Below are 27,873 nucleotides of genomic sequence, written 5' to 3' on the forward strand. Positions count from 1 at the left end.
TGAAGAGGCAAGTAAAGGTTGTCTCAGATTATGAAACCAGCTGTCAGGGCAAGGTTATCTGTCTGAGAATGCTGGGTGTGGGAGAGAGAAGAATGTTTGAAGGGTAGTCAGGAAAGACCACTCGGGGGAGCAGACACATGAGCAGAGACCTGAGTGATGAGAAAGAGTCAGACAGGTGAAGACTAGCAGGGAGACAGTTTCAGGCAAAGGTAACAGCTAGTGCAAAGGCCCTGAGGCAGGAAAAAAAAAAGAAAGAAGGTTGGTCTTGCCAACTGAGCTGAGTACAGAGGAGATGAAGAGTGAGGTGAGGCTGTATGGTGCTCAGAGTAACAAGTCTGGATTTGATTGTATTATGTTATTGTATTTAACATGGTTTTGTTTTCCTCCTGATATAGCTGCATATAGCTGGCATTTTGCTTTTGGATATCTCTTTTATTACTATTGTGAACTAGTTCTTAGATTTTTTTTTTTTTTTTTGCTTTTACTATTTCATGTGTTTATGCTTTTACCTTCTTAACTATATATAATCTCCTAAAGGCCAAGGATTATTTATTGGATTTCTCTATATTTCCTAGTGAAATCCTTTGCCCGAACAGTCAACACAGATTGCTTTGCTATGAAACATATCTTTTGGAAAATCACCTTTAGCCCAGTTTGTGAGGTCTAGATAAAGAAATAAACTCTCAAGGTCCTCTTGTAGATTTCTATTGTGTGAAAAGTTCTGAGAATTGGATGTATTTGAACATTTCAGTTGTTACTTGGAGACTTTTTTTTCCATAGCTTGATATAAGCCTAGTGCTTTCTCCACGGATCTTGTAATAATATTATTGGTGATAGAAAACGTATCGTTGCTAATTATGTAATGCCATAATTAGTGACACAGAAATAAAAGGATTCAAAGCATTTCTCTTTCCTCAATGAATTAGCTTCTGCTAATGTTTCCAGAAGTGTAGAAGCTTTGCCCCATGCTTCTCATTCCAAATAAAATGACTATCTTAAAATAATGTTCATAAATAAATACACCTAAATATGGGTATGTCTGAAATAGAACCAACCTCCTAATACAGTAGCAAGCGTGGCTATCAGCATGCTTTATGCAGCCTGGGATAGTGGCAGCCAGCCAGCATATTATCCTCTAATCCATTGCTAGTCTACCTCCTAAATGTTATAAATATTCATGTATGCCATAGAAAGCTACAAAGGGCTTTATTCAAACATTTTTTTGAATACTCCTTTATGTTTCCCCCAAATGAAAGAATGTCTGCTTTTTTTTTCTTTGCATAAGGATCAGAGTGTGAATTCTCTTTTGTTCGTACTCATAAATCCTGAAAACCAATATGCAACAAATTCTCTAATCCTCATTTCATACCTCAAGGGTAAAAAGGTTCAAAATAAAAATCCTTAGGGCTGGCACAGTAGTTCGCTGTGTCTGTGCAATGCTGCCACCAAGAACAGGCATCTGTGTTCCTGGCTACCCTGGTGACTTCTGCCCCTGGCAGGGTCTCCCTCCAGGGAGACTGCCTCCCAGACCCATAAAGGCTGCCAGCTCTGCTCACCACCTTGGCCTTGCAATGAATGATTGGGAAATGGCATGGACACCAACCTGAAAAGAGAGATGTCTCCTTCCCCAAGACACATTGGGACAACAGCAGCCACTAGTGGGAGTTATGAGTGGCAGTGGTGGCATTCTGGGGGCAGAGGGTGGGTTCATTTACGGGGAGAGAAGGTTGAAAAGCTGGTAAGTGCCAGGTTGGTCAAAGCCAGGTTTAAAAAACATAATCAAATCGTTCTGAAATTCCATGTCATTTTCCAGTAACATCAATCTCACAAAAGGCAATTGTAAAATTAAACTTTCTCATGGTGCGACTTACCAAATGAAATAAAGTTTATAGCTGCTAGAGTGGAACACTAACAGTTCTCTTTCGGTATATCCTTTCACCCTTCTCTTTCATAGTAGCGGAACCCCCTAATTTTTAGTGGGTACATGGATACCCCAAATAAGGGCACATATTCCAACTTTCCTTTCATGTGACTAAGTAAGTTTCCAGCCAGTCAAAAGTGAACCAAATGGTGAGTGCCACTCCGGGTCACGTCCTTACAGGGAAGAAGCGTGTCTTCACCTTCTCCGTCTCCCCTTCCCTCCACCTGACATGGGTGGTCTGCCATCTTGGACAGTGTGGATGGAGAAATGGCAAGAGATGAGAAGCCTGGAACCTTCACCCCTTCATGAGCCACCACACTTGCTCAGACATTCACAAGAGAAAGAAACACACTTCATTTGTGTAAGTGTGTTAATTCAGGTTCCTGCTATCACAGCCCAACTGCTAGCTCAGGGGTTCAGGTGCTTTTAAGTTAAAGTGGAATATCTCTGAGAGATGGGTGTGAGGAGCCAGGTGTGAAGGGTCTCTCCTCATGGCAAGGCGTGTAAGAGCCCACTGCTGTGGGCATGGAGAGGAGAAATGGGAAAGGGGAACTCTCAACAACCATCAGATAAGACTCTTCCTTTGAAGGTTATGGAGGTGACACCAAGATCTAAGAGCCTAGAAGAAACAACTTTCATTCTCCTTGACAGATATTTTTGCTATTCTTGTTTGTCCTGTTCTGTTCACTTTAATGATCAAAAGTTCTAAAGCTCAGTCAACTCTTTAGGAAACTCTGCCTTCTACGCCTCTGTGCATATGTATATTTTATAGTCAAATAGTTGCCTTAGCTATCCCTTAGTCTGCATTTCTGTATCCGTGATCTGGAAGGTTCTTTACCTATTCGCTAAATCTTTCATTTCTGGAAAACAGATTTTGAGACATCAGGGAAATATGTTTAATTCTCCATACTAATAAGTGAGCAAAGAATATTTTTTTACTTTGATCAAAGATTTATTAAACTGACAGTATTAGAGATGCTCATACTCTGCCCTTGGAGGAGGACACTGCTGAGGAAATATTTGCCCTCTAGCACAGGGTGTCTTTGAGGAGTGTGGACTCCCATGCTCTTTCCTAACAAGCTTAAGGCATGGAAATTCAATTCCCTGACAATTGCTGGACTTCTTCACCAGGATGGGCTTGCATTAAGCTCGTTCCCAAAGCTGGATGGTATGATCCTTACAGATCACTGCCGGATGTTTCCAGCTCTCCCGGAGTGAGTATACCAGCTGAATTTCAAGAAACCAGAAGCATCATTTTCTGAGGAGACTTCTGTAGCACTATATATGGCTTAAAGGAATCTGGACCCATCAACAATCTCCAGACATAGAAGGAGCAGTCAGGACCCCCATCTGCTGTTGGGTAAACGGACCCACAGAGAAGTTAAGAGATTGCTACAAAGGAATGAAGCTGAGAACTGAGCATCCTGTCTCCCCAACTCTCCAGGCTTGAGCTTTTCCTGCAGAGTGCAAAGTGTAACCCTGGGCAGATGCTTACCGACGCAGACATCACACTGTAACACCCCAGCCATCCATACCGCAGCCAGAGGATTTAGAAGACAATGGAGCATTCCATGAACATGCACTATGTAGCTAAAGATAGGTTTTGGCATGACCTGCTTTATTGCCTCACAGAAGATAAGAAAACAAACGGCAAGGCAACTCTTGCCAGATGACGGCTTTTTCTGGCTGAGCAGAGCTGCAAACCACTGAAGATAGACACCAGTTCCACATCTGTTTTTTTTTTTTTTTTTCCAAAAAGTGGTTTTTGTTATGAAGATTCTCAAGTTCCTTCTCTGAACTTGGGCAAATTTTATTTATTTATACATTTCAATGACTACTCCTTGAGAAGGATCTGCTGTGGCGTTGCCTTTTACCTACGTGCTCAGCAGATAAACAACTCAAAGGCATCCTGGGGAAGTCTAGCTCTAGGAACTTTACAACAAAACAACAACATGGAAGTCACTCTGGAACATTCGTACGTTTTAGCAACAGGCAGCCCAGCACCAAGCACGCAGCATAGAAGCTAGTGGCTGCTGGGAGCTGCAGCACAAACGCCATTCAGTTTGACAAAAGAGAACCGACAGACTAAAATAGGCAGCCAATTGGAACCAAATCTTTCAAAACTCCTTTATGTGTAACTACCTTTTTAACACGGCAGCATATATGGAAATTATTTCCTTCATTAGGGCAAATGCAGATTTGATTTAAAAAAAATAAAACATTGCAGATAAGGTTATAATACTGTACGTACCATTTTTTCAAAGTTTACTAGATTGTCAATGAACGTCTTGTTCCCCTCATGAGTAAATGTCATATCTGCACAAAAATAAAAGTCACATTCTAATCACTAACAGAAATATGTCATACCAAGAAACCACAATAGCACCATTAGATTATGTTGGAAGATTTGCATAACACTGCAGTTGGGAAAAGCTGATAATAGTTCCTTTTATGTTGGGTGTTTAACTTTTGAAAGCACTTTACCTGAGATTAGTAAAATTTCCAAACTAACCCAGGTTTCATTATCAAGTCTTCCCAAATCTTAGATCCCTGCTCCTCCAATAATCTTTGCAAGCCTTTCCAAAAAGTCAAGGGGGAGAGGAGGTGAGGAAGAAGGGGGAAGGATGGGACCATTCTTTCCAAAGAGCTCAGTCTGATCAGGTTCTTGTCCATGTTCTTCCCCGCATACCCCTCCCTGGTTTGACCTGTGTGTTTCCTTAGAATTACCTTTAATGAGCAAAGGCATGAAGGGGATGAGAGGGGGCTCCAGCTTAGCTACAGTCAGCCTGTAGGCCCTGTGGTTTCTAGAAGGATCCTTAGGAGAAACAGAGAGATGCTGGTTAATGACTAATGACACATATGCCAGCCCCTCTAACTCCTAACACACCTAGACTTGTTTTGCCTCAATCAGATAGTTTTCAACGAAGCAGTAGCTATAAAAGAAACATAGATGTAGTTAAAATGATTTTTGTTTTAAAACAATTTCCCTTCCGACATGAAAATTATTTGCTTTTTGTTTCCTTTTTTTTTGCCTGAGAGGGAGATTTGCTTGCAGGGATTGAGGGGAGAGTCCCTTTGTGAGCAAACACAACATATGTAAAATAACCCCCCTCCACCAAATCCCCCCTCCCAAAGCATCGTCTCCATCCTGGGACACCCCTCCCCCCACCAAAGCACCACCTCCTTCCTGGGACCACCCCCCTCCTGAAGCACAGCCTCCTTCCTGGGACCCACCTACTCTCACCAAAGCACCGCCTCCTTCCTGGGACACCCCTCCCCCCACCAACAAGCACTGCCTCCAGCCTAGGACACCCCCCCCCAAGAACCACCTTCCTGGGAACCCCTCTCTGGAAGCAACACCTCCTTCCTGGGACCCCCTCCCCCCGCCCCCCAGCACTGCCTCCTTCTTTCATCGGCTTCTCTGGGTTCTTTCCCCGCCAGCCCCCTGTGCCCTCCCTGAAACCATCCCATCACTCCTACCAGCTCCCACTCACTCCTTTTCTGTCTGTGAACACCTCCCAGCCAATGGGGAACAATAATTTTGGCAAGGCAAGGAAAATGCAGCTTCCAACCCAGAGCCCACCTTTTCTAGGTGGAAAGGATCCTATTACACTGCTTTTCTTAGTTACACAAATTGACCTTATGTGGGACATAAGTCCTCTTTAAGCTGACTCCTGCGGGTACCATTCATTAGTCAGACATGCTTGTTTTAGCAGCACTAAAACGGGATCATAAACTTCTTAAAGTCATACAAGGACAGGTAAAATTTCTGAAATGAGAACTTCAATTCAGCTAATCAGAAATTGGATTAACGCAGACAGTGAACAGAATCAAGGAGCCACTGTCACTTACCATTAAACTTTCAAACTCTGCATAGAACTTCTTGAACTTGCTCGGCAGTTTCTGTTAATGACACGAAAATGCCACACTCATATGTCAGATTCGATATCTAGATATGTATCATGTGTTACCATTTCTAGGGGAAATGTATTCCTCCGGCTCTTAATCAAACATCTCTAAAAAAGCCTAGGCTGTAATCTGGTTTATCGTTTGGACATCATCTGGAACATAAAGAACTTACCTTTTAACACTCTTAACCTCATTGAAACAAAAGTAATGGCAGATGCTTTGGTCTTTGTGTTTTTATGATGTTTTCTAATTATTCATACAGAGGACTGCATTCTCAGACCACAAGTGATTTGGGATCACCTCCTCCAACCTTTTAAACTCTTTGATTCCCGTAATTAGGAGTTTAGGCCAGAGAACAGTAGGATTAAAAGTTTTAGAAACTACCCATTCAATCCTCCTCTTCCCTTACAATGTAAACTACATGAGAACAGAAATTTTCGTCAGTTGTGTTTATTGCTATAACCCCAGTGCCTGGACGAGTGTCAGGGATGTAGTCACTACTCCATAAACATTTACTTGAATAGATTAAACCCATGTTTCCTAGATGGAAGAAATTAGGTCTCACAGTTTAAGCGACAAGCCCAAAGTCGCACAGCAGACGACGGTCAGGCTTGGAACTCACAGCGCCTGCCTCCTTTTTATGCCTCTCTCACACATGCTACGCTTTTCCACACGAGCGTCTCCTCACGAGACTTCTCTGCCCTACTGTCATAGGAGCACGGATGGCTCTCCCGCCGTGGTTCCTGCTTCAGCGCTGCTGGCTGTACCCACATAGCCCATCGGCCATTATCAAGCCATCTGTCTGTCTATTGGTTCTCTCTTTGCTTGGGTCCTGGGATCTTCGAGACCTTGAACTACCCTCTTCTGACAGGCCACGCCAAGGTAGAACAGCGTGATGTGTCCTTGCTCCAGAGACCATGGACTCCCTGACTGAGTCCTAGGGCTCGGAGGTTCCCCGCTCAGCTCTGCTTCCCACACAGAAGTCTACTGGCAACAACGGATTGACCAGTGAGGCCTCTGCGCTCACAAAAGAGCTCCTCTCCCTTCTTTCTCTCTCATGTCTGAATGAGTTTGTCCTATTCCCATTCAAACATCTGTAAAAAATCTTATTTTGTTTCTAGGACTAGTCTTCCACATATCTTCCAAGCCCATTTTCCTAATATCTCTTTTCAAGTTAGGTTTTGGGAAACGCTGATAGCTCACTCAGAGGGAATGTCCAACGGGATGAGAACCAGGATGGGCATCAAGGGATGCAAGGATCCCATTCCACAGGTAGTATCCAAATCACCTCTTTAGGTGGTAACTTGCCACGGACATAGACTACTTTAGAAAAATTACAAGTGGATTACGTTTTGGGTTAGATCTGTCGCACTACCCGTCTTCCTTTATTTAGCTGTCTTTTGGGTCAAAGACCGGATGGCATATGTAATACAAATTTTGTGGGTCTTAACACTACAATCTATGTACACCCTGTGCTTCCAGAGCGATGGTTCTCAACTGGGGTCAGTTTTGCGCCCCTCGCTGACATCCACTGGGGGACATTTGGTGATGTCTGCAGACATTTTTTTTATTGTCACAACTGGGGTGGAGCAGAGTGAGAGGAGCTACTGACATAGTAGGTGGAGGCCGGGGAGGCCGCTGAGCAGCCTCGGTTACACAGGATAGCCCCACAGTGAGGAATTACCCTGCCCGCAGTGTTTGCACTGCCAAGGGTGAGAAAGCGCTCCAGAATTTTACTCCCATTTGCTTGATGTCAGATTGGTCTTTCATTCCCATGCTGAACCATTCCCTTTGCCATGCGGTTCAACTTTCCCTCCGTTCGGTTCACTGACAGTTTCCCGCGTGTTCCTGGAAGATCAGGCTGTGTCTCTCACCCTGCTCATGTCCGGGCCCTCCTGCCCTCCACCGGAGCCCTGTGGGCTGCGCGGGAGGCTCTCGGCAAGTACAGGTAGAGATACCCAAATCAGAAATGCTTACAGATGAACGTGCTTCCTACAGGATGATGTAATTACCTTTCACCTTAAAGAACAGAGACTTATAAGTGAGCAGGCATTCATCTTCTCTTTCGGCAACATGCAAGGATGAGAACAGTAGCTTGCAGACCGCTGTGCTCCTTCACCTTCCCCATGAAAATGAAGGGCTAGCCCGTTCACTCTCTCCTGCAGCCCGCACCCTCCCACCCCCCTGAGCAGCCTCTGGTGTTTCTCTTTAGACCAAGACAGGAGACTCAGAGAGTGCCCCCCTCATTCTGTGGTCTGAACGTCTGGCTGCTGTTTTATGTGCTACCTGCTCTGAGGCTCCCCAGGACCCCTGGAAGGGATCTTCCCCACCAAATTCTATGGACTCTGTGGAGGCATCGGAAGCTGGAAACAGGCAGACTGCCTGCACGGGGACCCTAGGTTTCCAGAGATTCCAGGAGCTTTGGGTTTCAAGACAGAGGAGCCTGCTGTGTGGCTTCCATGCCTCAATCTCGTGGCAGCCCTAACTGCACCCATCTACCCGCTGGACGATGATACCAGCTGCGTGGCACGCAGGCCTCAGCAATTCCCTCATTCCTATATTCAGGGGATGAGCTGCTGTGTGCTGCATCAGCCTGGAATTTTAAGAGAAACCCAAGACAGAGGAACTTGTGAGGACCTGTCCTATAAACAATGGAAACATTTAGGAGGGACAGGGAAAGAAAACAGATTCAAGAGGCAAATGGGGAAGGAAATGTTTTAAGGAAAATATTTAGAGATGCAAACAGCTGCCTTTGGTGCCTCTTTAAAGCACCCTTGCAGACAAAATCTCGGTTATCTACTCCTTGACCTCTTTTTGTGTCCCACTTACACATACTTTTTTATTTTTAGTAAGAGTCTATTTTTGTGTGTATGTTCTATGAGAGATTAGTATTTCTTCAACTATATACCACACGTAAGGGGTCGGGCACATTTTGAGTAACTTAGCTGATGAAAAATGAGGATGTTTAACAGAAATACCCAACTGTCAACAAACCACTAATGGTATTTCCTCCTGAGGTTCACAACACACCTGTGGAACTTTTGCCGCGACCTGAATATTAGCCAGCTGTTGTGCCTGCATACACAGAGTGGTCGGCCAGGCGGTTAAGAGATACTTAGTACTCAGCAGGGCCAAACAGTTGGCCGTCTGGCTAATTTTCCCCGGAGCAAAATGACTACTTGGATAAAAATGGATCTTCTGTCCTCTCTTAATTATAGATAAGGCAATAAGCAGACATTCCAGAAAACAACAGGATCCATGAGCAAAACCTTTGAAATCATCCCAGCAATGTTGTTGATTCATGTTCTACTCAAGAACTAGATGTATTATTATTTACCTTGCACAGACCAAGAAGCTGAGACCCCCACATTTCCCCTCCTCTCCACGAAAGGACAATACCTTTTGAAATTCACACTCTCAGGCAACTGGAAAAAGGAGACAGGTCACTTCCCTCAAAGTGTCCCACCTTTTCCATTGTTATACCAGTGTGAGTGATATTTCTATTTAAAAAGCTCACTGGTGAGCCTGTGTTTTTATTCTTAAGGCAAAAGTCACAGCTGGATGTCAGCTGAGGCTTACCTCCCACGTGAGTGCCAAGCGGCTCACAGCAACGTTACTTAGTCCCATGACGATGGCAAAAAAGGAATTCAGATTTTTGTACTCCTTACAGCTGAAACACAAGAGGCACATGGCTGAGTAAAATGACACTTTTGAGTGCGATTAAAAAAAAATTAGAGTTCTATTTTCTGATAGTCATTAATAATCGTCAGGACTCGTTAGGAGAACAGGCAATGATAGATTTAATGCACTGGGTAAGTTCCACTCGGGTGACCATGTTCAGCTATCTGGCTTCCTATGGTAATTTTAGAAAGGGGATGGTTCTGGCCATCTAGGTTCAGGTTTTGAGAAGGAATTTAAAGACCCCTTCCCTAGGGATCCTTAGGATGATCTCAGAGCTTCCTAAAAGCCTTCTTGGACCTGGAAGGAAACATATCACGAGGTAAGAGGGAAGCAAAATGTCCTTGAAGACTTTCAGACTTTGAACCTGAGGCCTCCTTCCCCTGAGAAAGGAACAAGGAAGTCAAATTGCTGCCACCGTGGAAATTTCTACCTGCCATTTGAAGCCTTCTAATTTGTTGAGAAATATCAGCTTACAAGTCATGATCCCTATGAAGCTGACAAAGAACCCAAACAATTGACCAAAAAGTAACCTTATTTTCTGTTTTACTGATGTTAACAAGACTGATCCCTTTATGCACTTTGGCAACTGTAAGCCTTTATGAATATATATTTGGGAATAAGACTATTGTGGAGCAAGATCAAAGATTCTTATTAGAACGGCAGTATTTAGCTCAGGTAGTTGATTTAACTTAAAAAAAAAAAAAAAAAAGAAGGGAATTCCCCAGCTCCTTCATACCAGTTCCTCAAAAAGGGAAAGAATTAATTTTGAAACAAGTGCAAATCCTTTACCCCAAATCAATATGGTTATCTAAGTCAGCTGGATCATAATTAAATCCTGTTTGGATGAACATTTTTGTGAAAGGCTAATTAAAATGTTGCTTTTGCTGCCTGCGTTCTCTTTGTAGGGGAAGCAATGAGTGGTTCTTAAACGGTCTGCGTGGAAAGAGGAAAATCGTTTTCAGAGAAGCTATCAGATGTGTTATCACACTGGTGGAAAAGTAAGCAAAGCCTTTGCTGTGCGGGGGCAGTGGCTCTCAGGTCAGGGGCTGAAAGCAGTTTCAGAGACCCCCCCCCCCCACCAGGCTGAAGGCAGGGAGAATAATCATATACATGTGTTTGCCTTTGTCCTAGCCATGTGCTCTTGAAAGCACATGCAGGAATATAGACTTGCCTTTCTGGTCACGGCTCTGTTCACTGTTCCCAACTAACTTCATCACCCTAGGTAAGTCACAAGCTGTCCCCATGCCTCAGTCTCCCCTGCGAAAGGAGATGATAGCACTTGAACCCCCAACTTCATAAAGCTCTGGGCAGGTCAAAGAGCTTACATGGAATTTGCTGAAGTTCTCTAAAAGTCTCGTTCTTATAGACCTTGGTCTAGGACAGTCTACAATCTTCTCCAGCAGGGCCATGCTCACAGCTCCACTGTGGGACAGCACCAGCTTAGTAAAGGTTAAATAACATAAGCCAATTTATACCAAAGGCCAAAGCTGCCTACTCATTCCCATAATCAGAAGGAAGAAAGATAAAAAAGGCAAAAACATTAAAAAAGAATTCCTAAGTTATGGAAAGGCTCTCTTATGTTGCCACTGTCAACTAACAGGATCAGGCCCCCGAAGGTTTGCTTATCCCCTACACCGGTGTGCAGTTTGCCATTCTCTTCTCCTTGTTGCATTTAGCACTGCCAGGCTAAGGCGAGGGGAGAATGTGCTCTTCATAGCGGGAAAGCACATATCATCACAGTTTCCGTAATCCTCCCCTTGCAAGTAAGCGAAGGCACCTGTCCCTTGCAAGAAGGCTGTTCAGTCTCCTCGGCAAAGTGGCTATCCTTTGATCCAGAAATTTGTAAGCAACATCTTACTAAATCTTTCTTCAAAAAGGCAGCTTTTCCAAATTAAGAGATATCAGCCTTTGAATCTGAGGATTTGGATATCCTGTTGAACCCTCAAATTTTTGGCAAAATAATTTGAAGCATTTGGCAAGCTAATACATACGAAATGTGAGGCAGCATTTACTTCTTTGTTTAGCTCTGGAAATCAGACTCTGTATGGGATCTAAACTGTTTGACCCAAGAAAATTGGCAGCTGGGGTTACTTGTGCTCCCCACCTTCCTGTGCGAGAGCTCCCTGAATTTAGAAAGAAGTCTCCCAGCCATGGGCCACATTTAGCATTTTATTTTTAGCATTGTGGTGATACCAAAAACATGGAAGTAAACAGAGGTTGTCAGGCATATCTAAATAGCAGGAGAAGATTAAATTCATGTCAGGGAGAAATCTAACCAGCCCCTGCAGTAAATAAATTGTTTCCCATGAACTGCTATTAAATAGAATATTTATAAGCTGCTTGCTTTTTCTGATGTCGATGGAGATGATTTTCAGGTCCCAGGTTAGCTCGCCTTTATGCATTTTACTGATTTCATTCTGGCTGAGTTTTATGTGCTCATGTACCTGCATGTTTCCACTGCCCTCTACTGGTGAGAAGGTGTCCTGTGGGACATCGACTCGAAAGGCCTCATCAACACAAGTTTTCTACAACAGAACTTTGCTGAAGGACCCTTTAAACTGGAGGAGGCACAAAGCCAGGGCAGTTCAAAGCAAAGAGGTCACGATTTTGACTCTGGTATCCATGCTGTGAGGTGTTAATTTATTTATATACTGATGTCCGGTATTACAAAAGTCAGATGAAATTAACATTTTATCAGAGTTCAGTTATTCTAAAGCCCCCACCATTGTTCCTTGGGTCTAAGGAGATCCTATATCTTGTTTTTTGTTTTTGTTTTTTTTTTTTGAAAGATGTAGCCCTAATAGGACAAAATGAAAATGCAGCTCAAACATTTTTTTTCTTCCTAAGCTAATGATACTTACTGGGCTGCTATCTTAATAAATTTTTTTAAGAGCTGAACGCGCTTGCTGGGCTGGGAACAAAGGCAAATCTCAGTGACAACCCAAAACTGAATTTCATTAAATCTCCTCAGGAACAAATCCAAGTTTGCTGTGGTCTTTTTAAAATTATGCCTTCCAAATGTGTGATAGATTAGCTCCAGCTAGAAAAGAAAAGAAAACAATTTCATTTCTTTGTTCCTCAATCAAAACACCAATGAGGCTTCTTTATTTGTCACGACAAGTTGACAGGGGTCAGCAAATGTGAGTCCAATCACTGGCCAGGATTCAAGCTACACTACGGGGCGAGGGGGCTTCAGTGGGCTTCTTAAATATAGAACCATCAACGAGGGGCTGTTGGCTTGACATGCGCAGGAAGGCTACTCTAAATCATTATGATTTTTCTTGAAGACACAAAGACTTTGTAACGGGCTTTATTAATAAGCTCGGTATTTCCATAAACGATGGTGTGGTTTCCATCTTGCTGCACACATCCACGTCTGCAGCCGGGCTGCCTGGCAGCCTTCGTCCAGAATCTCCACGGTACCTCCTCTCGCTCTCCAGCAAGCACTTACCTCGTGCACACAGTTGAAGAGTTCCCAATCATAAATGGTCATTTGGTATGCTAAATCTTTGGAGCTCATCAGTTCAAAAGTTCCCACTGTTCCAACGGTGGGGCCTTCCTGCTCTGGCAAGGGAGTCTATGAATAGAAGGCAAAAATAGATCCGACTCTCAGGGCAGAGAAGTACTCCATGCTGAATGCTTCAAGGAGTTTTGAGGGTAAAGGATTCTGGAGGGGCTTTCAGGACCTCTCTAGTGTCACCCAGAGGAGAAAGACACCTTTATTCTTAATGCTCACTTCCTTCAGTGCCACCCTTAGAGTCATCGTGGCCACTATCATCAAGTCCACTGACTGAAAAACGTGGACTGTGACAAATAAGCTTTGGTGAGGAGCGACCTGTGGGGGTCCCCCTTACACTGGGGCCTGGGAGATCCCTGGAAACAGTTCCTTTTCTCTAGTAAAGGCATAAGAAGTCCTTGGAGATGTTTTCCTCCTATTTTCCACTAGCTGTTCTGGAGCAGGTACCAGGATGGCCCTTTTGGACATCTGGCCACAGCACCACTAACTGTGGTGGGGCTGGTGACCGCAGTGACGTTCCTGCTTATCCAGCTCGTGTAACACATGGCCTGAGCTGACTGGTGGACAGAGGGCTCCGGGTACTGACATGACCCATGCTGGCGCATCCCTCCACTCTTGGAGAGATGCTGAGCTAGAAATGATAGCCACAAGGTCATGGCATTCTGGGTGAGGGCTTCTGCTACTTTCTGGAAGGCTCTCATTCAAAACTTTCCACCTGATTCACTGATCTCATTTGTATTTTATGAGAAATGATGGAGACTGCTTTTCCTTAGTAAAATGAATGATTTGTATGCCTTGGAAACTTATGTATACTATGCGGACATTTATGGATCTGTAATATATGTCCAAAGTTACAAAAAGGGACATGAATTGAAAGATCGGGATTTCCCTAATACCATGCTAGCCACATTGGGATATTTGGTATTTAAGTTGGAAATATTAATATTATGGAAGTTCTACCAGTATGACTATCAGCAGTAGCACCCATAACCATTATGTTCCATAAATGCTCACTGGGTTCTGGGCACGAAAGAAATGACACATTCAGGATATAGGTGGTCTCTGCAAGTTTACAGGCTAAGGGAAGGTTAGCTCTGACCAGGGAGTCCCTCTTGACACTCAATCAACAGTCAGCTGCTGGCATTCATGCGTGGCTATGAAGGACAGACAGAAGCATCGACACACACCCAATGCCCAGATACATGGATAAACGTGTGGGAAGACAGGAATGGGCTTTTTGAGAGTTAGTGGGCATTTAGGATGAATGTACAGTCTGGAGAGGTTCTTGGAGAAAGAAGCCAGGCTGTAAAAGATTAAACAGACAAACTTGGGTGGGTCAGAACAGCAAGGTTTCCCCTGAGCTCCCAGGCTGGTCTGCTGAAGGATGGGTAGAGATGCAGGAAGGCTAGAAAACTGTCAGTAGACCTGTTCGTCAGGATCAGAGAGCCTTGGGGAACCAAAAAGACAGCTCAGACAGCTTTAGAAAGTCTGTGAGTGCCAGACAAAGAGCTGAGGTTTTGCAACAGAGCAGTGTTCAAGGGCAACAGACTAAATGCAAACCCCACTCTACCTACGCAGACTGGGATTGATTCCCTAGTTTCTTGCATGTCTGTTTCCAGCTCAGGGAACTAGGTGTTGCAGTACTGGATATGCAGGCTTCCTAACAGGATGGACTGGGAAGAATGTCCCTGTATCACATAAGCAGGGTGCCTGGCACAGAGGAGGTCCCCACTCCCACCCCCTTCCAAACGAGTTCCCTCCCTACAAGTGCTGCAGTGATGCAAATGCACAGGAAAGTATGATGTGAATGATGTCTGGACATGGGAGCTAAGCTCTGTTGTTCCTGATTCACTCTATGCAGGGCACAGACAGTAGGGAAGAAAAACATTAATTCCAAAGTTTGGAAACTTAGGGAACTGGCCTGAAGCTGTGGGTAAGTAGCTTATGGAAACAAGTAAGGAGAATGGTTCCAAGTAGGGTGAATCGTAGGTAGAAAGTTGGGGACAGTCTTTAAAAAGGATTTTACTTATTTATTTGAGAGAGAGAGAGAAAGAAAGAGAGAGAGAGAGAGAGAGACAGAGAGAGTGAGCATGCAGTGAGAAGCAGAGGGAGAGGGATAAGCAGACTCTGTGCTGAGTGAGGAACCCAAGGTGGGGCTCGACCCCACGACCGATCATGACCTGAGACAAAATCAAGAGTTGGACGCTCAACTGCCTGAGCCACCCAGGCACCCCTGGAGTTGGGGACACTTTTAAACACTGGGTCTGAGGACACCCTGTCGGGCTTAGGCTCTCCATGTTCTCCGCTCCCTCTTGCAGCTCCTGCTGTGTGCACAGCCCTCTGTTCCATGCAGTTGCCCTCTTGCTCTCTTCCTCCCCAGGCTCCCCAGCTCCCATCTCTTTCTCTCTCTCTCTCTCTCTTTTTTTTAAAGATTTTACTTATTTATTTGACAGAGAGAGACACAGCAAGAGAGGGAACACAAGTAGGGGGAGTGGGAGAGGGAGAAGCAGGCTTCCTGCCAAACAGGGAGCCCTATGCGGGGCTCAATCCCAAGACCCCGGGATCATGACCTGAGCTGAAGGCAGACGCTTAATGACTGAGCCACCCAGGTGCCCCAAGCTCCCATCTCTTTTCCTTGAGGCCTTATGGCTTTTCATGGAAGGGATAAACCCAGCAACTACAGAGAAGGTGCCAATATTAAGAAATAAGTAAAATTCTTTAAGTCATGGATGCTGGTCTATCATTCCTGCATCCCTTTTGAAAGTCATAGAATCTCTATTTTTTTTTTTTTTTTTGAGTGGGCAGGGTTCACCAAAGCCTTCTCCCTCCTCCCTCCTTGACAAAGGGCAGGCTGGGCCCTTCCCTCCATGCAGCACCGAAGAGGCAATCTGAGTGGCCGAAGTTGTTCTTCCATCTGAAGTGGGGAATTTATGTGCTGACCTGGGGGCCCCCAGGAAGCACCCCCTTGTTCCACTTTCTCCTAGATAGTCCTGGGGCCCTTTCCCATCATATGAGGCACAACAGGCACAACTTCCTGCCCAGAGGCACAGAAATCCCGTGTACTTTCCCTCAGGAAGAACAGCATGGTTACCCTCCCAATTTCCAAGTCAAGAACCCAAGACATAAAAAGGATACACTGATCGTCAGTGACAAAGAGATGGCTGAAGTCAGCTGCCACCCCAGCATCCCTCTCTCCCCTACCCCGTGCCTGGCTCTGTGGTGGCATTTGTCACACCGCCTTCTTACACCCTGGAGTCCCTCACTACACTGTGGATTCCTGGAGGCACAGGGAGGATTAGTCTTCAAGACCATCCCAGAGGGGTGCCTGGGTGGCTCAGTGGGTTAAAGCCTCTGCCTTCAGCTTGGGTCATGATCCCAGGGTCCTGGGATCGAGCCCCGCATCGGTCTCCCTGCTTGGCGGGGAGCCTGCTTCCCCCTCTCCCTCTCTGCCTGCCTTTCTGCCTACTTGTGATCTCTGTCTGTCAAATAAATAAATAAAAACTAAAAAAAAAAAAAAAAGCCCATCCCAGAGCCAGAACCATCCACAATGCCTGGATGAGATCGTAAGCCCTAAATAAAATTCTAAGGAACTAGTGGGTGGGTAAGAGTACAACCAAATTACAGTACAGTGGGATTTTATTATAATTTGCTCTGCACTAACATTTATGCTCAAATACAATGTGCAGAGAGTAAAGCTCTAGGGGAAATCGCTGGCACTCCGTTATTTCTAGACAACACAGCGTAGACCTACAATGTGTTCTGTTCCAGGCTGTTTTAGTCTCATCTCCCTAATGTCACCATAACCATCGCAAGGACAGAGCCTCTGGGACGACTGGTCACTGGTCGAGAGTCACACAGAAGGCAGCAGAGCACTGAGTACAAAGCAGACACTTCATAAGTACGTGTTGATAGATCAAAGGGTTTGGCCAACATTCTGTACTGCACAGTCATCCTGTGTGCCATTCTTCCTAGAAAGACTGTCCTCAGGGAGATCTTTAGAAAGCTGGAAAAGGCTCCACGTCTCCAGTTTGGTGAGGCAGGTGGGGTTCAACCACTCCTTAGTACGATGGCATAAGCCGCCGGCCAGCGAATGGCAGGGCACCACGTGGAAGAAGTTTACAAGCTCACATTCCCCAGGACTTGCGGCAAAATAAACGCCTTCCAACTACTCGGGCCTTAACATGGAAGGCTGGCAAGGACTAGAATTCGCAAGGCTGCCGGACAAGGTGCAAGAAACAGAGGCCTCAGAAGTTAGCGTCTGCCTGACAGGGAGCTGGAAACGGTCCGCACACCCCATCCACACACCAGGTCATCTGTTGCTGCGGCCAAGAACGGGCTGGCAAGACAGGCCGAAGGCCGTGGGACAAACACATCACGCTGCACCTGGGACAGGCCCACAACTCACCAGGTTTCTGATGGTGTTCATTTCCACGAGAGGGCAGCACGCCTCACGTAGGATGTCTCCCTCCCACAATCCCTCAGTGTTGGGAAATAGTGATCTTTTAGAAAGCAGTGAATGTAGGTGACTGAAAATACAAATGAAAGGACTGTGTGCAGACGGCTCTTCTAGCAGCCGTGGATGAGGCCAGCAGGGCACTTGTGGGCTGTGATGGATGAGGGACAGTCAGAGAATGAAGCCACATTTGCTAAGCTCCCCTCCACCGGGATTCAGGACATGGCAACAATCCACCTAGCTGCGAAGGAGTGCCCCAAATGGCTCTCCCCAAACTGGGGAGAATCCCCATAGGCCAAAACAAGTTCTAAGATGTTCCCGAGGGGCTCCTGAGGGGTCAGTCAGTTAAGTGTCTGCCTTTGGCTCAGGTCATGATCCCAGGCTCCCGTGATCGGGATCGAGCCTCGAATCAGGTTCCCTACTCAGCAGGGAGTCTGCTTCTTTCTCTGCCTCTGCCTGCCACTTCCCCTGCCTGTGTCCTCTCTCTATCTCGCTCACTCTCTCCCTCAAAAAATAAATAAAATCTTAAGAAAAAATTTTAGAACGTTCTCGAGAGGAGAGGAATCTTGATTTACTTCTAATGTCTGATGTGATGACACATGAATGCATTTACGCAGCACTCACGTGGCTGAACTCTGCCCTGGAATGTGATGCTGTTTACCTCTCACTCTTGTTGCACTTCTCTCAGTAAAATCAGCCCCGTGGGTCCCGAGATGGAAAAAACTGCTTCCCTCTCCTCTGCGCTGGCCCCACAGGGTTTCCAATATAGCGCAAGAGCTCCTCACCAACATGTCTAATTTTTGGAGGATAAACAGAAATGAACCCTACCGTCTCCATAACAGATGGAGGCTACTCAGCAGGGAGCATGGGCCGGTTAATCCTTTGCTTGAAGAGAGTTCTGTGCAGCCTGGGAACAAGGCTTGGGGGACGTAATGAAGAAACTGCTGGCCTCCGGTACTTCCTACACAAGTCAGAGCGCTTTCAGGGAGAACCGAGAGTGGCTTTGCCCTAACGCCCTTCTACAGCCCACCGAGGACGTAATGGATCACCAAGTCTGGTCTTAAAAAGTTTTTTTTTTCCCTCTCCTGGTTTCAGCATTCAGATTTTAAATATTACTATCTAAACTGGGGGGACTTCTAGGAGGTGACTTACTACAAGGAGGTCTAAAAGCTGAATTGTGCCCCGATAGTGGGGCTACTTTGGTTCATTTCCACAAAAGAAAATCTGAAGGACCGAGCATATCAAATGAACACCTGAGGCTTACCTCACGGAGCACAGAAAAAAGAAACAGCCAAGGAGCATTCAGGAGTTTTTTAGCAACTCAGTTCAACATAACTGCGAAATTAAGCTGCAGACAAGTTTTTCTGATTGCAGACACGGCTCCGAGGAGGCCATCCACACCTACCAGTGAATCGAATTGCTCTCGCGGGCAAGCAAATAGGCGTCCATTAATGGTGAGCGTCGTAAATACTGAAACATCATTAGGTTTGAGCACCACCTTTTCTGTGAACATAAAAAGCATGAGATTGCCTATTAAATGCATCTGAGATTTGCTGCACTGCCCTAATCACACCAACAAATTGCCAGCTCGGTGAATTACCGGAACACGCAGAGCGACTGCATAAAACACGGGACTGAAGGGACCCACTGAATAGGAAAGACCCAGCATTCACGCAGGCACAGGACACTCAGGATGCCATCAGAAAATGACCACAAAGCAGGAATGGAAGTACCCGTGGGTCAATTCACCCAGTTCAGCACTACAGCTGTAATTATCTTCAAAAACCGCACTTACTATTTATATAACAAATTATGTTTCCAGATGGCAATAATGCCCAGCGCTTTGGAGACGGAAAGATCCCTAGAAAACTTAGGGGGTTTCTGAGATCCCAGATGACTTTAGATGTAAAATTCATTAGTATTTTTTCATGGGTTCCCGAATTTGGAGGGCAATGGTATGGCCTAGATTAAGCCTCCTATATTTTGAAAATTAATTCATTCAACAAATATTTATTTAGCATTTATTACATGCTGGACACTGCTCCAGGAATTGAAGATACAGAAGGGAACAACACAGGAAAAAAGAAAAAATCCCGGTCCCATAAGAGCTTGCAGCACAGCGAGGGACACAGACGGTGAACAAGACAGATCAGAGAGTGAGCTGCCACGGGGAGAAAAACCAGCAGGGGCGGAAGCTAGAAAGTATACATAAGTGAGAGAGGATACAATTTTAGAAAGGGAATCAAAGAAAGGGAGGGGGTGGCCTCAGGTAGACAAGACATTTGCGTCACAACCCAACGAGGGGAAGGAGGGATGCGGGACAGCCGTGGAAAGACTGTGCCATAGGGATTGGTGAAGGCAGGCATCCTGGGTCCCATGTGACTGGGAGGGGAAATCTTGGGAATCCATGATACATTTAAAAATCCTGCATCAGGAGAACCATTTGCCTTCAAACGTGGCCAAAAAAAAAAAAAGGTTTACCCGATCCCGAAGCAAGGATCCTCCAGTGGCTACTAAATCAGTTCCAGATAAATTAGCTTTACCGTTTCTTCTCTCAATGCAACACAGGCCAACCATTCCAAACCTCCAGCCAGCATGGATTGTAATTGTCCACTTACTGTCTACCTCCATGCCTGCCTAGCAACAGCTTGGGGACATGGCTGCACCCAACACATCTCTTCCATCCCAGTCACACTAACTTGGCCAGTAAATATATATGGCGAATGAATACATGACATTGCAAGAATGCACACGGCAATTAAGTGGTCCCATGGGGGAAAATCGTCCTCATTTTATTTGATGAGTTGGCCTCCTGCCCTCTCTATGGGGTAAGGAGGGAAACCATCATCAGCTGGAAAGAACCAGCCTACGATCACCTCTAACTTCAGACTTTTGGAAACCTATGGCTTGGAGCCTGTCAAGCCAGATGCCCTCTTAGGGTCCCCATGTCTCAGAACTCTAAGACCTTCAGCTTTTTGTTTAGGGTTTATATAGGAAGAACTCCAAGCCGACACCCACCCCAGAGTCCTCAGCTCCAGCTGCCGTCGATCGCTTTACCTCCTGCTTTACAGTGGGTAACTCCAAAAGGGGGCATATTGGATACTTACCCAGCCCACTTCTAACCATATTATTTTGTTATTTATGGGCACACACATAGCATCAATTTGTCCCTTGGGACCTGCGAGGAAGGGCCACACTAACCCCTGGCAGGCTTTCTGTTTGGATGGGATATTCCATTCTGTGGAACCCCAAGGTGATCATTGAGGCTGTTACCTCCTCCGGAGCTCATCTTGACGATGATCAGGCCTTCCCCAGAGCCCAGTTTGTCGGCAACTGCGCTGATGACTTCCTTCACCGAGGCGGCCACTGGCACCCGAATGGTTGTGTAGGTGTGGTCCAGGCAGTAGACTTTAAACAGAACTGTTGGGAAGGCAGGAACAATACGGTAAATCGGTCCCGGGAGTTCTTAGGAAAACCACCAGCAAGGGGGAATGTCTGGCTAACCTCCCAAATTTGCACCATCTCATCACTCTCAGGATTGTACCTATTTGCAGTCAGCTCACCCACTTCCAAAACTCCTGGCCTTTACGTTGGCCTAAGGATAGGTACACATGTACGTGGCTGCCACCTCCAGTTCCAAGAACCATAGCACATGCTTGTGGACAAGCCACAGAGAAGAGACACGGAACAAAGGAAGGACATCCAGGCCTGTCTGCTGGGTCTGCGGTTGCCTGAGAGTTTCTTTTTCATAATCCAGGAAGTGCTGGCAGATTGCTAGATTGCTGCTGCCTGGCGGGGCAGCGGGGGCAGGGGGAAAGGAGTGAGGGGTGGGGAACTAATGCTAACAGCTCTGCAAACTGGAGCGCTTCCGCCCAGGGCATGAATACACACTGACTTTCCCACACAATTGTTCACGGGTTTGCGTACTTTGGGGCTGGCTGGGCCACAGAGCTCGGGCAATGTCGAGCTCAGCAAACCCAAACATGGCACCTCGAGGCTCACCTCTGAACATAAACCCTGGAAGCAATTCCGGCTCCTGTAATTTGTGGGCTCCTGAATGACAGGTTACTTAAATCTTAAATCACTCGGTTGTGATTTAAAATGAGAATTTTGTCATTATCATTCATTTTATTTTGGTTGCGATTCCTGAGACAAAGCTTAAGCAACCAAATGGTCATTGTCGGCGTGTGCGCCTCCCTTGTGGCTGCCAACAATACTGGGCTTGGGGCCAGACTGCCCTCTCTGGGCTGGAGTCCTGCTCTGCAGATGACCCTAGCTCTGCCCTGCACAGCATCGCAAAGTGCCAGCCATCTGCCTGCCAGAGGCGGGCAGCCTTGACCACTACTTCCCGAGATACTCTTTCCTTCCTTCAGGGAACAGCGGCAGTGAGGGAGAGGCAGAATCCAGGAAGTGTGGACAAGCACCTCCACTCCAGGCCCAGAGTTCAAGAGGATTAATAACTGAAATGCAAAAGGGCACCTTCAGGCGAACCATTTGGAGTGCAAAAAGATAGTCCGAGGGTTCCCAGGGGAGAGATTTTAGGAACTTTGAGTCATCTACACAACTCTGAGTTAGAGAAGAATTCTCACCTTCATCCGAGCCGCGGATAGGCTGGCGCTTTTGGGCTCTCTCATCGCCTGTGTTGAACTGTTGCAAAAGGACTTTGTGCTGTAAAAATAACCACAGCAAGCGCCATAAGGGGAGAGTGACCGGTGCACGTTTGCAGCTCAGAGGAGACACAGTCAAGAAGCAGAGTCAAGACATGAGAAAACATATTTTGTATTTACAAACACATCACTTTCAGTTACTGCACTGTAATACTTCCGGAGAACTGCTACCTAACAGGGCACAATTAGAGAGTCCTAATCGTGGTCACTTACCTTCTTTTGTGGAGCCTTTGCATCTTCTGAACTGCGAGAAACAGAGAAAGCACATTAATTGACACCATTGGTACTATTATTTTGAATTGCTTCATTTGCATAGAACTTTTAAATTACAGAACGAAATGACAGCAATCCTTGAGCAATCCTCACACTGAGACCAACGGACAAAGCACAGAGGACACACGAAGAGATGGGCTCGCATCCCAGGCAGACCCCTGGCAGAACTGATGTTGAAAGCCAAGATTTCTAGCTTTTAAGATCTTTCTAGTTGCACACATTCGCTCTGGTATTTACTGAAGGCTCGAAGTACAGCATGTGAAACCTTCCATGTTTTCACAGAGGGGAAGCAAACGTTCACCAGCAACAACCTTGGTGGCAGGAAGTGCATTTTCCATATAAGTAATTCACCTTCATCTTTCTTTAAATGCCACTATTTTATTACTGGATTCACTGCCTTAAACCAAAGGAACCCGAGTTTACTGAGTGAGACGCCCCACAGTAGGACCTCTGCCTTGTCCCAGGCTTTCTCCTGGCAGCCGTCCGCCACAGAAGGAGCGGAGCAGAATCTTCCCTCTTCACCTGGTCTTCTCCCACCACCCAAGCCTGAGGCCCCGGTCCACTCAAACTGGAACACCGTGTGGCTGCTGAAAAACCAGCTTTCACCTTCCGGGGGGGTGGGGCGAAGGACATTTTGGAAGATGTTTTGACGGAGAGGCAGACACTTACTTGATGAAAACACACCCCAAGCCAGGCCCTTCCTTACATTTGCTTGACAATCTTCTCTAACTCGGGCAGTTGGTCCTTGAGGGCGGCAATCATGCGGGCATCATCTGACACAGACACATAAAACTCCTGTAATTGGCAAAGGTCACAGACTTTTAATGGGAATTGCCAAGGTACACGATTCTGTCAAGAGCAGCAGAGATATGTCCCTATGTCATCTGCTTGACTAGCATCTCCAGACCATGGTTGCGTGGACTGGAGACCAAAAAAGAAAAAGAAAATGTTACCATATGTCTAAATTCAGAACTGCAAGTGAGAAAGGGTTTTGGAAATAGATGGTCTTGATGGTGCCATAACATTGTGAATTAATTAATACCACTGAATTGTACCCTCGAGGATGGTCAACGTGGCAAATTTTATGTTTGATATATTTCACCACAGTGCAAAAGCTCAAAAAAATTTTTTTAAATTGCAAATGAACTGTTTCTAGGGTATTTATATGAAAGGCAATGTCACAAGATGTTTTAGAATGGGCCACTTCAGAGCTTACACTGTTGGAACACTTTTTCACCTCAGCGTTTTTTCAGGGAAATTTTAACATTTATTCTGAATAACTATTTTAGCATTTGTTGTTTATTTACTATTTCCCACTAGGTGTGGTTAGTTTTTGGTGGTAAAAGGCAGGCATGGTCTTCAGGACCGGGACTGACGTCATGCTGAGGGTGTGATCAACTCAGGACTCTTTATGGACGCCCTGGGACCGATCCTGACCACCAGACAGCAGCAGCTGGGCCTACTTACTTTGCTCAGGAGCAGTGGCCTCCACAACAGAATATGACAGCTGTGGTGTTGCCAACTTACTCCACTCTGCTTCCTCTGCAAGACAGTCCTTTCTTCAACTGGTAGCGGCCAGGAGTCAATGTATGACCCAAGCTACTGTTATTCCTTTATATTTTCAAAATACTTCATTCCGGCCTTGAGGGTCACTCACAGGCCCCTTTCCTCCCTTCCCCATCTCTCTGCCTGCCAAATTATATGCTTCAAGAGGGGAAAGGGGGCACATTTCTTTTGGATAATTCAGTCTTGAACATACAGACTGATAAGGTTAGAAATAGAAGCCACATTGCCTTTTGCCTGCATTGAAGATCCTCATCTAAGTTTTGGAGGACAGAGCGAGTCATTCAGCGCTCAATGCCAGGGCCCATGCTGCAATGTGGGGCTGGAGCCATGGGAAGGAAAAGGGAAGTTCAGCTTAAAATAGTGTTTATGACATAAATCACGTTCCTCTGGAACTACTTCGTGGTCCTAGAAAGTCCTCAATAAAATTATCGGTTTCACTCCACTCAAAAATAGGTACCGTTGGATCTAACAATCCCACTTCTTGGAATGTGACCAAAGACAGACCTACTTACACGAAAACGTTCCCTATACTATTACGTGAGGAATGTAGAAACCAGAAATGATGTAAATATTCAATATGATGAAAAACAAGCATATCTGTGGCAGAGCTACTCAAAGGTCATTAAGAATTTTTACTAGAAAGACTGCATGGACATCGAAAAAAATCCTTATATAAAGTGGAAAAAGCGGCCTACAACATGATGGGTACCCTGTGATTAGGATCACAGGAAAAAAAATGCAAAGAAAAAGGGAGCAAGTGAAAATACATGACAAGGCTGCCAGTTATTGGACTAAAAGGGCAGGACAGCGGCTGACGCTGCTCTGTACTCTTCTCATAGTACCTTTCTTTCTTTCTTTTTTTTTAAGATTTTATTTATTTATTTGACAGAGAGAGATCACAAGTAGGCAGAGAGGGAGGCAGAGAGGAGGAAACAGGCTCCCCGCTGAGCAGAGAGCCCGATGCGGGGCTCGATCCCAGGACCCTGAGATCATAACCTGAGCTGAAGGCAGAGGCCCAACCCACTGAGCCACCCAGGTGCCCCTCATAATACCTTTCTGATGAACATGTTAACAGAGACCAGAATTTGCATTCCCAGTCTCTCCGGGAAGCCCTGTGCTTCTGGCGAGTACTGCTACAGTGGGACAAAGATGTATTCTTGGAAGGGAGGCCTCCACGTACCTCGAGGAAAGCCACGGCCACGTCATCCTCTTGTAGGACATCTCCATACACGGCGGCCCACTGCAGCACCAGGCGGATGACACGCCTCTTATTGTTGAGGGTGTAATCCATTTTCTCCTGCTCCGTACCTTGTGAGGGCTGCGCGTGGTAAGTGCCACGGTGTCAAGGAAGACACTTGGTCGAGACATTCACACTCACGTCACTGAGCGGCTTGCAAAAGCCGAGAACGATCCATCCCAGGTTCAGAAAACCAGCCTCTTGGACTGATAGGATTCTCTCCTCAGGCCCTCAAGAAAAGTGCCACCCACAGAAAGATTCTGGATCCAGTGCCTAGGGAGCCCTGTTTGTGTCTGCTGACCCTGACGGGGCGGTGGTCCCAGGAGTCCGACTCACACAGCCCCACTTGGCCTTGTGTGTTGACAAGGGTTCCCACTGCACCTCGCTCCAGCTCCCAGCACACCCCCCTGCCTGCCCTCCGCCTGGCCCTTCACTTCCAGGGGACGCAGTGCTTCCTGCTGTTGCTTGTGTCATGGGGCCTTGCACACCCTTTTTGGTTCCCACGATTCTGCACCTCTTTCCAGAGAACCACTTCATTGTATGCATTTCAGCGAAACCCTTCCGGGCGGGCATCTACGTTCTGCTGGACTGACAGCAAGAGGGCATGGGGCTGGAGGAAGCCTGGCTCGCCTAGTGTTCAGAAGAGCAAAGTTTCCTGCTGTATGCATATGGGGAGGGACTTCGACACACTGTAACTCCTTCTTCTGTCTCATACTGGCTTTTTGTGCACTTATGGATAGACATCTTAACAAAACGATAAGCTCCTGGAGGCCTAGGGATGATAAATTACTTGCCTTGTATTCTGTACCATGCCCAGCACACTGACTTCCAGCTGGCAATTATATTTATCCATCAAGACAATAAATACTTAATTGAGTGTCTTCCGACGTATCAGGTAAAGGCTTCTGCTCTCCGTTTACATTTGTGTGTGTATCACATTAGAGAGAATAGAGTATGTGATCAAGAAAGATTTTAGAGGAGGCACACCTTTTGTTTTTCACTGATTTATAGTAGATCATACTGATGACAATTAGTTCATGAACACTTTCCTCTTTATAACTAACCCTGTATCTTGCAGTAGCATACCTTAGTTAAATTCTACTTTAGAGTCTTGTGATAAAAGCATTCTTCCCTTCCTACCAGTGAGCAAACCGATGGTAAAGGTGCACAAATGGCCAGGATCACACGATGAGAGTATGGAGTTGGTTTTGACCAAGACTCCTAATTCCAACTAGTTCTCATTACACAACAGCCCTCCCTGTCCTCATAGCTGGCTGCAAGACTGGCTGTGCCTTAGCTTATGACCGTGACCTCAAAGGCTCAGTAGAGAACTGCCTAGTGGCAGTGCTGTACTTGAGAGCTAAACCCGTAAAGGGCCTTTTCTAAAGGGACTATAAATAATCATGATCAAGGTAAATGACAGAACCTTAAAGCAAAGGTTTACTGCATGTAAATGGGTTGCAAAATGGCTTTCATAAATTGAGCACGGGATTCATAAAAAAGAAAATTGCTCAACCCGTATTACTACAATTCTCTCTGAGCTTACCATAAAAAAAAAGGGAAGAAAGATCACTTTATGTGAAAATTATTTCTTTTCTGATTAACCCTTAGGCCTCTTGCTTCTAGCACACATAACTCAGTTTTTCTTTCCAAAGAACTGCAGTGTGGGCACAACATTTTATCACTATTTTGCAGGGGGAGGGCTAGCAACACAGTCCAGCATGTAGTGGGCACCAAGTGAGTTACTCTTGACTGAATGAAAAATGTGTGCAGGTTCACCTAAGAGTCAGTCAGAGAGAGGGAGAGAGAGAGATTGAGTCTTTCTTACTTGCACGACGCTGAGGTGGTTTGAACTATCAAATTTGCTATCAAGCAGATATAATGCTAACTTTCCAGGTTAACTTTTTTTTTTTTTTAAGATTTTACTTATTTATTTTTAGAGAGAGAGAGAGCAAGCAGGGGGAGCAGCAGAGGAGGTGGGAGAGGGAGGGGAAAGAACCTTAAGCAGACTCCGTGCTGAGCACAGAGCCTGATATGGGACTTCATCTCAAGATCCTGAGATTGTGACCTGAGCCAAAACCAAGAGTCAGAGGCTTAACCAACTGAGCCACCCAGCTGCCCCTCCAGGTTATCCTGACTTGGACTCAGGAAGCAATGAAAACACTTGTGACTTGGGTACAGTGTTACCAGCAGTACACGTGTAGCTAATGTATAAGGCCTTAGGACAGGACACTAAATTTACGTTATCTCTGTGGGTCAGGACTTTGTCTTGACTTCTTTCCTCCAGGGGAACCTGTCTTTTTTCTACAATGAAAGAACACATGATTGGAAGGACTAACATGGTAACACTCTAAACGTGCGTGGAGCTTTATAGTTTATAATGAATATGCTCCATGTGCTGACATGATCATATAACGCTCTCTCTAAATACTTACAGATGAAACCGAGAGAAGGGATCTGCCCAAGGTTGTTCAGCAAATAAACGGAGGGCTGGGGCGCCTGGGTGGCTCAGTGGGTTAAAGCCTCTGCCTTCAGCTCAGGTCATGATCCCAGGGTCCTGGGATCGAGCCCCACATCAGGCTTTCTGCTCCGCAGGGAGCCTGCTTCCCCCTCTCTCTCTGCCTGCCTCTCTGCCTACTTGTGATTTCT

At 45.8% G+C, this 27,873-nt stretch overlaps 1 protein-coding gene across 1 annotated transcript in view; it reads right to left on the reverse strand.

The window, feature by feature from the left end:
- The window catches only part of RAPGEF4 (Rap guanine nucleotide exchange factor 4), a 235,901-nt gene that overhangs the window by 10,563 nt on the left and 197,465 nt on the right, over positions 1-27,873 (reverse strand). The window contains exons 17-28 of the mRNA XM_080798411.1: positions 25,168-25,318; positions 23,128-23,216; positions 22,362-22,392; positions 22,071-22,149; positions 20,755-20,901; positions 18,887-18,984; positions 12,963-13,088; positions 12,373-12,551; positions 9,410-9,500; positions 5,774-5,824; positions 4,649-4,736; positions 4,173-4,237 (exon numbers count right to left, since the gene is read on the reverse strand). Of these exons, the coding sequence (XP_080654537.1) occupies positions 4,173-4,237; positions 4,649-4,736; positions 5,774-5,824; positions 9,410-9,500; positions 12,373-12,551; positions 12,963-13,088; positions 18,887-18,984; positions 20,755-20,901; positions 22,071-22,149; positions 22,362-22,392; positions 23,128-23,216; positions 25,168-25,318 (1,195 nt within the window). The remainder of the gene's footprint in view (positions 1-4,172; positions 4,238-4,648; positions 4,737-5,773; positions 5,825-9,409; positions 9,501-12,372; positions 12,552-12,962; positions 13,089-18,886; positions 18,985-20,754; positions 20,902-22,070; positions 22,150-22,361; positions 22,393-23,127; positions 23,217-25,167; positions 25,319-27,873) is intronic.

This window comes from Martes martes (assembly GCF_963455335.1).
Source record: "Martes martes genome assembly, chromosome: 3".
NCBI classification, from domain to species: domain Eukaryota; kingdom Metazoa; phylum Chordata; class Mammalia; order Carnivora; family Mustelidae; genus Martes; species Martes martes.